At 35.2% G+C, this 12733-nt stretch overlaps 1 protein-coding gene across 2 annotated transcripts; it reads left to right on the top strand.

Moving 5' to 3' along the window:
• Positions 1–2129: 2129 nt before the first annotated feature.
• Positions 2130–9427, top strand: LOC122088836 (polyubiquitin 8-like). Of its 2 annotated transcripts, XM_042658182.1 has the most exons (3): positions 2130–2711; positions 5986–6029; positions 7499–9427. In XM_042658182.1, exon 3 carries the CDS (start codon positions 7536–7538, stop codon positions 9075–9077), a length of 1542 nt encoding a protein of 513 aa, XP_042514116.1. In that variant the 5' UTR covers positions 2130–2711; positions 5986–6029; positions 7499–7535; the 3' UTR covers positions 9078–9427. The 2 variants fall into 2 exon arrangements, with proteins under 2 accessions (XP_042514116.1, XP_042514115.1); XM_042658181.1 differs by lacking the exon at positions 5986–6029.
• Positions 9428–12733: the final 3306 nt, after the last annotated feature.

Genomic DNA, 12733 nt, shown 5'->3' with positions numbered 1-12733 from the left:
ATCAAGCATATCGACATCGATTGCCATATTGTTAGAGAACACCTCCAAGCTGGTTGCCTAATTACTACTCATGTTCCCTCCAAAATACAATTGGTGGAGATATTTACTAAGTCCCTTGGACGTTATACATTCCATTTCTTACTATCCAAGTTGGGCGTTCGTGACCTTCAGAGTCCAACTTGAGGGAGAGTAATAGCTGACTCACTGGAAGGAGTCCAGCATTTGCCACCCAATGCCACTAACTTCCAGCTTTCTTTCTCTCTTTTCTCTCGTATATCTTATTCCCTTTTCTATTAGATAGTTACCTTCTTTTGTAACACTATATTAGGTAGTTGCTTACAATGTAACTCTATCCTTTTACAGCCCAGAGTCTATAGGATTTTCTAGGTTGTAACTCTATATATTTTTGCATATACAAGGAGAAAACCACCGAGTATTCAACTCTCCTATTTTTTTTTTTTATCATTATTTTCTTTTCATCACTCAAAACCCTTCAAGTTGAAGAAGGTAAACATCATATAAAAATATATTCATTTAGAAAATTTTTCTTGAAGTCTATTTGATACAACTCCAAGTAAAAATGTGTTATAAGTGTCATGATGATTCTAAATGAATCTTTCAAAAAAATTGGGGAGAAGGTCTTTTTTAACTTCTCACGAGAAACATGACAATCCAGCTTTATGTGCTTGGTACGGTCGTGAAACACTGGGTTGGATGCAATTTTTAAGGTAGCTTGATTATCACAATAGAGATGCATAGGTTGTGAATGCATAACTCTGAAATCTTGGAGAAGACTTTTAAGCCAAATGAGTTCACATGTAGACCCACTACTCGGCTTCAACAGATGAGCGAGATATGGTGGATGGTTTCTTGGTACGTTAGGAGATGGGGCTATTTCTAGGAAATGTGCAATATCCAATTACAACCAATGGGTAGTGGGACAACTGGCCCAGCTTGAGTCGGAGTATGCAGAAAGTTGAAAGGAATTTGATGGTGGCATGAGGATTCCTTTCTCAGGATTTGACTAAATATCTAAGAACACACATAGTTGCACCCTATGAGGTTACCTTGGTGTTTGCATAAACTAACTAAGAACATTAACTGAGAAAGTGATTTCTGCTGATGGTCAAATAAATAAGGTGCCCAATAAGTCGTTGATAAGAGCTCGGGTCAAAAAGAAGAGAGTCATTGCCTGTATTAAGCTTTAGATTTTGTTCCACGGGAAATGCTACTAGTTTTACCCCAAGTAATCAAACGGGCCAAGAAATTGGTTAGAATTATCATGCTTTTAATAATACTCCCCACCTTAAACATGATATAATAAACAAGTATAATAGGGATTCAAATGTAACTTGCATCCTATATTGGAGATTATTGTAAGAAATTCTTGACGCAACCCTATCGAGTATAGCTAAAATTTTCAGTGATAAGATAAATATACTCATACGTGACAAATCATTAAGAAAAAGTGATGAAGTAATGATGACCACCAAGAGTAAGGATAGAACAAAGGGCCACAAATATCAGTGTGAATACGATTCAACAACTCTGTATTACATACAATTTGTCATTTTTTTAGACTTTTATGGCTTTCCCTCTATACAATTCACATAAACATGCATCGATTTTTGCCTTATGTGACAAGCTCTGATATGAATTGTTGGATAATCTATAGATTTTCGATTGAGACCCTATTAGGAAAATTCATATAAAATGCCAAGAACACGATGCAATAAACAAGTATAATAGAGATCCAGATGTACCTTACATTGTACTTATGTTGGAGATGGTGTAGGCACCTAATTTTTGTCTGGGCCCACCCAAAATAAAATAAGAAAATACATACCAAAATAATAATAAATAAATAAAATAGGATTTTCTCTCAGCCTTTACGTACAAGAAAGAGAGTGAGAGAGAGAAGCGGACCGCAGAGTTTAAAAAAATAAATAAATAAATAAATAAAACCAAACAAAAAAGAAAGGTCTTCACGTGAAAGGAAAGGCAGTAGGTGAGTAAAAAAACGAGAGAAAAAGAAAAGGAGAGCGAGGAGAGGATTTTCTCAGAGAAACACGTGAGAAATGAAAGGAAGGGGGAAGACGAAAAAAAAAAAGGGGGGGGATTTTGAGTTCTTTCAAGAAGGCAAAAACAGAAGAAGAAGGGGAATCCACTTCAAGTTCCAGGAAGTTTCTTCTATTACAACAAAAGCAAGTGACTGACGATCCAGGGTTTTCCCTAATCTTTTTTATAGAGATGGAGAGTTGACTTGAGAGTTGCATGTTAGAGGCTAGAGGTATTGAACTTTATAAATAGAGGGGAGCTCTTTCAATTCAGGGTTTCACTTTCGAGATTTTAGAGTGTAGGGTTTTTTTTTTTTTCTTCTCTCTTTTATGAAGGAGAGAGAGTTCAACTTATGGAGAGGGCTTTTGTTCTCTGAGAGGGAAAGATTTTAGGCTGTGATTTTCTTGTTTTGGAGTTGATTCTTTAGCAGAGAAAGGAATTCAAAGAAGGAAGAGATTAAGAGAAAAGAGGGTTTGATTTCAAGAGAATTTCATCTAGGAGTAAGAGGATGTGAGTGGTTAGAATAGAAGGAGAGTTATTCTTCCTAAGAGATCTACAGTGACTCTCTCTGGATTATTGCTCTTACGGATCAGAAAGGAATCACCTACTTTTCTTTGTTCTTGGCCTTATCTTTCCTCAATCAACAAATCTAGGTAATGATTTCTAGACTCATTCCACTTTTGTTCTTTTTTATGATTTTTGAATCAATCTAGTCCTAATTTCTTGGTAGATAATGTTCTTGATTAATTGATCAATAACAAATTCCTATTCTAACATTCTCTTTCTCTTTCTATTTTACATGATAGTTAGGTTATGTTATTATAGTAATCAATCATCCAATCTGAATTAGAAATCAATATTTACTTTAAGTCTTGTGGATCTAGTAGGCTTTCTTGCTGAATAATCCCCCAATATTTGTATGTGTTTTAGTTCTTTTCTAAGTTGGAATGAATTGCATACAACAAATCCTCAATCCCTTTTTTATTTCTTCAATCTCATGCTTTGAATTACTGATTCTGATATCTTTGGTTCTTTTTTTGTTGGAGAAAATATCATAAAAAATCTATCTTCAATCCCTCTCTGATTCCTTGAATCTCATGCTTTGAATTACTGATTTTAATTTCTTTAGTTCTTTTCTCGATTGAATGAGTACAATATGGAAAATTTATCTCTAACATTTCTCTGATTTTGATTTCTTTAATTCTTTTCTTAGATCGAATGAACAATACATGATAAATTCCCAACCCCTCTATGGTTTCTTTTGGATTTTTTGTACCGAAACATTGATTCTGATTTCTTTACTTAGATCGAATGAACAGTACATGACAAATCTCCAACCCCTCTCTGATTTATTTTGGATTTCATGTGATGAATCATTAATTCTGATTTCTTTAATTATTTTTTTTTAACTCTTTTTCTGTGCACAATTGAGTAGTGTGAAGCAAACCCCCAACCCCTCTCTGATTTTTTTTTTCCTTTTTTCGTATTCTAAATGTCATTTGGGATTTCTTTAGCTTATAATAGATTCATAATCCCCTCTATTAGTGGATCTTACTTTGCTTTGGGTTATAGGCAATTGAAGTGGTGGAATTAATATCTCCATTCTAGATTGACAATTGTTGGTTTTCTCAATTTTGAGCTCAAGATTTTAGGTTTTTTTTATATGTTTCTTTGGTCAGATTGGGTCTAGTAAGACCATTTTTTTAAGGTCATTGGCTCCATGCAAATTTGCATAGGCCAGAAGGTTTGGGAATTTTCTGAACTTACTCATTTTTCTCCTTATACAATACACAAACATACATTGATCTGTGTCTTTCGTGGCAGACTCTGATACCAATTGTTATATAGTCTACATGTTTTCGATTAAGATCCTATTAGAAAAAATTATACAAAACACCAAAAACATAATGTAATAAGCAAATATAATACATTTGTGCATTAATATATATAATATATCTTGCTATTGAACTGGAACAACAGTTGCTTTTATTTTGCATGCAGACATCGATAGTTGACAACAAGTATATATTGTGTCTTTAGGTGGAGCAAAAGTGAAAGTGAGTCTAAGTTTTCAATCTCCTAGATTATCAAAACTCAACACAATTGGCTTTGATTTTGACTTTCAAACCAATTAAAATACATATTTTCATGTGCTGGATAAAAATGTTGAAGGTACTGCAACTGGGATAACATCTATGCTAGCAGGTTACTCTATTGTTCTTTCACTTCTAGCATCAACTGGCTATATAATTTTAGAGTTTTTTTTTTTATTAGAATAAAAAACAATAAGGTTACATAGAGTTCATAGTTTGAAAAAATTGGTATATTTGATTAGGATTTTCACAGTCATTGCCTTAAAGACTATAAGTTTGACCAAACGGATAAGATTGTTGTTGTCGGTTCATACACAAAAATTGGATATGAACAAAAGATTCTCCATGTTAAGTCTAAGAGGAAAAGTGGTCCATGACCAAAGCAAAAAGTTGTTAGTGGTTATCAAATGTTCAAGGTCTTTCACATGGCTCCAAATCTCGTTAACTTCCCATCCTTCCTCTTTTACTTCTCTCATCCCATGAAAAATGCCCCTTGCTATTGCATCAATACCTTATCATGTCATCACATAGCTAGCATATAGTAATAAGCATCTATCTTTTGAAAATAATGAAGTAGCCTATCCAAAAATGTTTTGAGATTGGTTAGATTCAGTAGAAGTGATAAGAACATTATAAGCAAAAAAGGGAATCTTTGGTATGTGAACAGGTTTAGGTTTAATAGCATTCACCCGAATAAATTAACTATCTATATTCAAGCTTTAAAGTATGATCCAAATTGATATGGAGAACCTAGCCTAGAGCATAGGGTGATGTGAAGCATAAAACAACTTGTATGAGGATTTTTTTTTTTTCCTTTCTCGATGTGATTCTTGTTATCAAATTTAGTGTTTTGCTAGTAATAAGAGTTTGTTCAAGTCATGACGTGCAATATCACATAATATTTATCTTGAATGGGAAAAATGTGTGGCAAATATTGGGGAGTAGAAGGAGTTCCAATAGAGATGGAAAGACCTCACAGTGAAATTCTTAGATAGGAGCAATTTTTTAGATGGAACTGAAATTGTACTCTTCTTTGTACTTATATTGTAAAAATTTAATCTAGTTATATTAGTTTAGTTATATAGACTTCTTTCTTCAAATGGAGGTAGTATAATGAGGGATTTAAGGAATTCAATGAAAAACTAAAGCTCAAAAAGAAAGATAGATAGGTCTCAAACCAACATAAACTGTGGATTATAACCAAAGTATTTCCCCCATGGAACTAAATTTGGCCAATTATACAAATTTGGATATAAGCATGAGCCTGCATTATCGGCCATTGTTTCAATCCTCTAGAGGTTGAAGCATTAAAACCATTGTTATTAAAAAATAAAAAAAAAAAGAATAAAATGGAGTGGGCCTTTGACCCTGGGCCAGACGTGGACTTATAAGTCTGATTGACAGTCAGAACTAGTTCTCGTTGGACCTTGGGCCCATAATATTGGATTGGAGCCATTGGGCCATGCCATGCGCCCTAACCTATGGAGAAAGAATCGTGATCTTCCAAAGGATATAGAAAGGAAGAAAAAAGGAACCCAAAGGAATTTGCAAACAATCCTGTAAAGATGCTACCAACCTGTCTTTTAATGAACTTCTAATTTTCAATCAGAATCCTACCCTACCTCGGACTCTCCTCTCGGAGGAATCCCAATAAGTATTTTAACAACAAAAGGATTCTCATTCCTAGTCCAACGACACTTCGTCCTCTCTCTCTCTCTCTCTCTCTCTCTCTCACACACACACACACACTCACAAAGCAGCCTTATAAAGGTTGCACTCCTCACTCTTCACTCAGCAGTCTTTCTCAATCTCACGTTTCATTTGATCTGTGAAGAAGAAGACAAAGGAGGAGTTAAATTCAGAAGAAAGCAAGGATATGTAAGTCGTTCAAATTTTTTTCTAAACTGTTTCTACTCCTCACTGTGTGATAAGGTTTTCATCAACAATCTCTGTAATTTACCGTTACCCTTTGTGTAGCACAAGATCTTTACTCTTAGTAGTTCCTTTGTTCTTGGTTCTCAAATCATCCTAACATGACTATAGCTTCTACTTCTTCCTGTTTTATTTTATTTTTCACATTCTCATCTCCATTTCTGCTACCAAATTTGATTCAATGATAGGTGCTACTGTTTGTTTAATGTTAGATTGGAATGAGCTTTAGAAACAAGGCCTTGCATTGTTTTGCAGGCATGTTGGGTTTCTTTAATCCACCTCTGATTTGTTTGGGATCTATTTCTTAGAACACAAAAGAGGCTTTCTATGGTCTCATACTTCCATGACAGGTCTGGAAGTTAGTTGCTTAGATAGCTGGCTATCCCTATAAACTTTCTCTTATAAGGAAGCATAGTAGTGATATCTGTATGGAACCATCGGACCTCTCCCTCTTTTGTAGCCATTGATTAGAATTAAACAAAACGGATTATCTTGTTCAGTCCTGATCACTTAAACTGTTGTTCTATTGATATACTTTCATACAGTGTAAATTTCTGTTGGATATTTTCTAAGTTTGTATAATCAAGTTACCCTTTTCATGGGTACCTTTCCACTGAAATTTATTTTGGATTTTCTATCCTTTATTTTCATTAATTTTCTCATTTTGGGTTGAACATGAATTTACGCATATATAGATCTTGATGAAAACTCTGGGGCTTTCTATAATTTTCGCAACAAAATATACTTCTGGATATTCTAAATATGTGTTATTTGTTTCTTTGTCACACATGGTTCATCTGAATTCATAGAGACTATAGAGATTTTATGATTAGAATCCTCTAACAATGAGTAAAAGATGCAGAAGTAATTGATTCAAAAGGCAAGTGTGAAGACCAAAATTTGCTAATTTTAGTCCAAATATAAGCATCAAAATATGTAAAAGAACCTCCTATGGCAGGATTAATTTCAATTTTTATCTTTCCATCATATAATTGTTCTTATGTTGAGATTCTCATTAATTTTTATTCCTATCATATGTAGGTTTGTCATTCCTATTATAGAGATTAATAGTTTGCTTAAGTATTAAACATTCTTTACTGAAACCATTAGATTAGTCTCAGTTGCCAATTCTAGTTAAGCCCACAAATCACAAAATAAATATAAAGTTCTTCAATATTGGGAAACTTGATTTTTCAGTTTTCATGAAGATATTAGATCCATGTAAAGAAACTTGGATCACACAACTCTAACAAAAAATAACTTAATATTTATACCTAATTGGTTTAACTATATAGATAATTAAGTTAATAGATTTGATGAGGCCTTGAACTGAAAAACAAACAAATCTTTACATGGTGGCTTACTTTGGATTGACATTTAATTTCTTTTTTCTTTTTCTCTACTTTTGGTTACAGACATAAGAAGTCAAGTTCTGGACTGTGGATAGAAACAATGAAGATATTTATCAAGTTTGTAGCAACTGGTGTATTCTTTGGAAGTGAAGTAAACGAAACTGATACAATTTACATGATCAAGTCTGGAATTGAAGTAAAGGAAGGAATCACACCCAACCATCAGATGATCATTTTCAATGGGATAATACTAGAGGATCAGAAGACCATTGCATCTAGTGGTATTGAAAATTTTTCCACCGTTTATGTGGCCTACAAAATCAAGGAGATTGCAAGCCTACCCGTGGGTAATGAGACGAATAATGCGGAATCAAATCAAGGGGGGAATGAAGTGCAGATATCTGTACAAGACTTTGTTGGAAATTACAGTCTCAAGGTTAATACAACAAACACAATCCAGCTCCTCAAGGCAATGGTTGAAAGCAAGACTCAAGTCTCAAGAATAGAACAAAGAATGTTTATTTACAGCAAAGATCAAGTAGTTCAACTTGAAGATGGTAGCACCCTAGACAGTTATGGTATCAAGGAAAATTCCCAACTGTGGATGTTGACTCCATACTTGAAGATATTATCAGTGAAGATGCCACAGGTTGGAAATACTTTTCGCATTGATCTCTATAGTTTTCTGACAATCCATGATATCAAGAAGAAGATTAGGGATGATATGGGGATTCCTGAAAATAGACAAACCCTAATCTGGTCTGGAATATCTCTTGATGATGATGAAACCCTAGAAGCTTATAGCCTCCAACATAATTCTGTTCTTCATGTGCTTCTTGGCTACAAGGATGGAAGAAGTCAAGAGATAAGTTTGTTTATCCATGATATGAGTAATGCAGTTACTAGCACCTTTCAACTCATGGTGCAAAGGTGGTATAGTATTCTGAACATCAAGACCCTCATTGAAAACATGGTAGAGATCCCAATAGGCCATCAAGAGCTATACTTTCGAAAGGAAAATTTAGTGGATTGGAAAACCTTGGCCCAATATAATATTGGAAATTACTCAGTTCTCTATCTATCTCTTTACAGTCGGCCAATACAGATCTTCATCAAGAAACCTCAAGAGGGAGGGAATCTCAATGAAAATATTATGCTTGAAGTGAAGAACACTAATACCATTGATGAAATAATTGCGAAGATTCCGAAAGAGTATATGATCCGTCGAGGAATTATCGGTATGCGAGAGTGTTTGATCAGTAGAGGAATTCTCTATGATCCATTCTGTCTATTCTGGGGTGTAACTCGATTGAAGAATGAGTTAACTCTAGCACATTATGGCATTACATCTGGGACATTCCTTCAATTGGAACGTAGTATTCAACTTCATGTTGGCATTCCAAGTGGTGAAGTGATCACAGTTGATCTAAAACCTGTGGAGGAAATAGTTGAAGTGAAGAAGAAGATTGAATATTTCTGTAGAATTCCAGTGCAGCTACAGACCCTCACCCACCTTGGAAATGAAGTTGATGATTTCTGTACACTTGAAGATTATGAGTATCAACTGGGGAGTCTTTGGAAGCTAAGGTGGCAGTTTTGTGGCAATTATTGGTCATTTTTTTGGCCTACTTATGCAGTTTAAGCTCCGAAATATTTAGGACTGGATTGAGAACCCCATTCAACATTAGTTTGCTTTCTTTGGCATCTTTTATAACTTTTTAGTAAAACTAGTTCTCTTTTCCAGTAGTTCTTGCATCCAAAAAGTGGTCAGTGGTAATGACAGATTTGCCTACTTAACTAGTGCCATTCTCTCTTCTCTCTGTAACTTGTGTCATGCATATCCTCTTTGTACCCTTTGATGCAATTTCAGATTTGTTGATTGATGCTATTTGATTCTGTCCTAATACAAAGAGGAGGCAATTGTAACATGTACTTCTAATCTTAGGCTGTGTCTGATATGCAATTGAAAATTGAAATTTGTTTGTCTGTTTTGTTTTAATTTATTTATATATATATATATTTTTTTTAAGAAATTTGGCAAGAGACCTTCACCTCAAGTGTGTATTTCTGAATTCGACTCTCTTTTCACCTCTTTGGGGCTATTCATATGGCGTGGTTAGTTTTACTCTTCACTACTTTTGTTTAAATTGAATGGTTCGTTTTTGAACTTCGGTATGATATGATCCATGTAATTATGGGATCAACATGGGATTGAAGGACTAATTTAGGCCAAAGGCTTGGATACCAACTTTTTGAAAACTTGGGTTTCTAGTTGATGAAATAAAATCTTAAAAATATATTTTAAAAAATAAAAAAATTTAAAAAGATATTTGTGAATTATTTTCATGCAATCTTAAGTAGCAGCAAATTTTTTTTCATCCTCACTAGTCAGCAGACTCTCTCTCTCTCTCTCTCTCTCTCTCTCTCTCTCTCTCTCTCTCTCTCTCTCTCTCTCCTTTGCCCTCAGTTCCTAGTTCCTACAGTCATATCCCTATGTAGTCTTAATGCCCCGGAAGGTTTCTGAATAATCTTTACTTAAAAAAAAAATTATAAACAATCACATCCCCAAAGCCTTATCATGGGCTTCTTTGATAAGACCCATTCTTAGTACTTCAATCACTATCTGTGTATCCGGGGGAAGGGAAGCTCTATTACGTAGCTCTAGCTTTTTAGTCTGTTCTAAAATATTTGTCATTTGATGTGGGCCCATTATTAATTCTCCTCCTTACATATTCATGGTTTATGAACGCTTTGTATAACATAGGCTTTAGCTGGCTGATAATCCATCATTTGTTCTTTTTGGAAATCTAGAAAGGATTTACATTAACAATGCCAAAAATGAATTAACTATCATCAAACGATTGGCCCACAAACCACATCCATACTATGTACTATTAATACGATCATGGACCATAAGCTTGGAATATTAGGTTTGAAACTACTTACATAGTTTCTCTCTCTCTCTCTGTTTTTGAATATTAGGTCAGTCTTTCTCTCAGTTCTCCTCAATCAGAATCAGAAAGCGATTTTCTAGTACCATTAGGGTGGAGGGATTTGTCGATGTTGATAGGGTCGAGTCTACCAGTGGGGCAGTGGAGTCGTACGAAGGCAGCATAAGGCGATGGAGACAAGGTGGGACCCTTCCTCTCATAAATTTTGTCCGTTTCTGTCGGTTCGGCCGCCGTTTCTGTAGATTGCAGCTGAAAAAGCGGTCGGCTCCGCCGGCATCCTTTCTAACTCTGCCACTCACTCTCTCTCTCTCTCTCTCTCTCTCTCTCATCAATAGCAATAAAGTCCCGTTTCAAGATGTCAGCTTCTCACTGTCTTCTACCCTTTCCCTCACCACGCCCCTTTGTTTTTCTTCAATCTCATTCGTAGATGTTAAATAAATTATCTCAGCTAGGGGTGTCAATTCTTAAACCGAACCGGTAAAATCGGCCGGACCGAATCGATAATAATTCGGACCAAACCGAACCGAAGTCTTATTGGTTTGGTTCGATTTCAAGTATTGTAATCCCAAAACCAAACCGAACCGCACCGAAAACCGGATGAACCCGAAACCAAACCGAAACCGGCTCAAAACCCGGACCGAAATCGAAACCAAACCGGTAAGAAACCGAAACACTCCAAAATTCATTAAAAAAATTAAAATTTGAATAGTTTTGTATACATTTGTATGGAAAATCGAATTCAAACTGGACCAAAAATCAAAACCAACCCGGTTACAAATCGATTTAAGAAATCGAAGTTCAACAATTCATCATTTGGTTGTTTCCTAATGGCTTCATACCGGTTTAAAAAACCGATCCAAACCGAAATGAACCTAATAAATCCAAACCGGTACCAACCCGAACCCAAACCGCACCGAAACCGACACCGGACCGAAACCGATAAATCCTTATTGGGTCGGTTTCGGTCACTTCCAAACTCACACCGAAACCGGTGGAACCGGACCGAAACCGCACCGACCCGGACCGTTGACACCCCTAATCTCAGCCGTCCATTTATTGACCTTTGCCCAACCGTTAATCCAATTCTGAGTTTCTGATCATCCACCTTCCCTTCCATTATCTTAAAAAAAAAAAAAACTATTATTTATGACAAGTTTTTCTCAATATTCATAAAAAAAACCGATGTCATGTACGAGTCCAGGGGGATTTAGTGAGCCTAAAGTCTGATACCCCTCCTATCTCTAAAAGAAAGAAAGAAAAAAAAAAAACTGATGTCAAAATACCAATGAAAAAATGAATAGATAAAAATACTTTTTCTTAAAAAGAATATGTTCATCAATAAGTGTGTCAATTGATTGGTTTGATTTGATTTGATTTGATTTGATTTCAATGGTTAAACCAAATTGTTTGAAGAAGATTTGGTTTCTTATCGATTTTTTTTATTGATTTAAATTTGAATTACTATCATATTTAATCCAGTCTGGTTTCTAATTTATTTTTAGTTACCAAAAATAAAGAAACCAATGGAATTTTTCTGATTTTAAAGGTTTATATTTCTAATCAAGTTATTATTAATCTAGTTGGCATTTACTTCTCGATTTTTATTCTTACGATTTTGTTTCAATTTATACCGATTTTATAAGCCCCAACTCAGGACAAAAGTGATAAGGGTTCACTGTAGTCCAGACCATAGATTTAGGTATTCGTAGCGGTAGATTGGTATTCAGATCAGACAGAATCGATGCATATCGATAACTTTTGCTTATATATTTTTAATAATATATTTTTTTACTATTTTACTCCTAAAACAATATAATCAATTAATTTGAATCAATCAATATCAGTAGAAACTTAGCCAATGCCACTATGATATAATCAATATGACCAATGTACCCGATACGATACTGATTTTAAAAACCATGGTCCAGGCTGAGCCGTTGTGCAGAAAATGAATTAACCAATCTCCCAAAAAATCTTCAACTAACCCTATGATCCATGTATTCATTGTTTGGGTAATTCTGGATGTTAGCCGATATTGACGGTTGTCGATACGAGACTATACCTAAAACCATGCTCCCCACCTTAATCATGACTTATGACAGGCGCAAGAGACTAAACCGCTAGAGCGGCCTGAGCTCTCTCCATTCCCCAAATAAAATGAAGACGAATTTTAAATCGGCGTTGGGAAGGCCTCATGGCCGCCGCCTCCATTTCTGCAAAAGGGATACCGTGTTGGACCCAACCAAACCTCTGCAACCTTCTGCTCTCCCTAATATTGCAGCAGGTGCTCAGTTGGGTCCCACCAACTATTCGGATCGGTCGATATTGTCTTTGATCCGATACTGAT

Source organism: Macadamia integrifolia, chromosome 9, assembly GCF_013358625.1.
Source record: "Macadamia integrifolia cultivar HAES 741 chromosome 9, SCU_Mint_v3, whole genome shotgun sequence".
NCBI classification, from domain to species: Eukaryota; Viridiplantae; Streptophyta; class Magnoliopsida; order Proteales; family Proteaceae; genus Macadamia; species Macadamia integrifolia.
Note: the sequence above shows the minus strand (reverse complement) of the source record. Positions and strands in the feature narration are given on the sequence as shown.

Excerpts from the sequence above, each read along its gene's own strand:
- LOC122088836 (XM_042658181.1), top strand. The coding sequence starts at position 7,536 with ATGAAGATATTTATCAAGTTTGTAGCAACTGGTGTATTCTTTGGAAGT.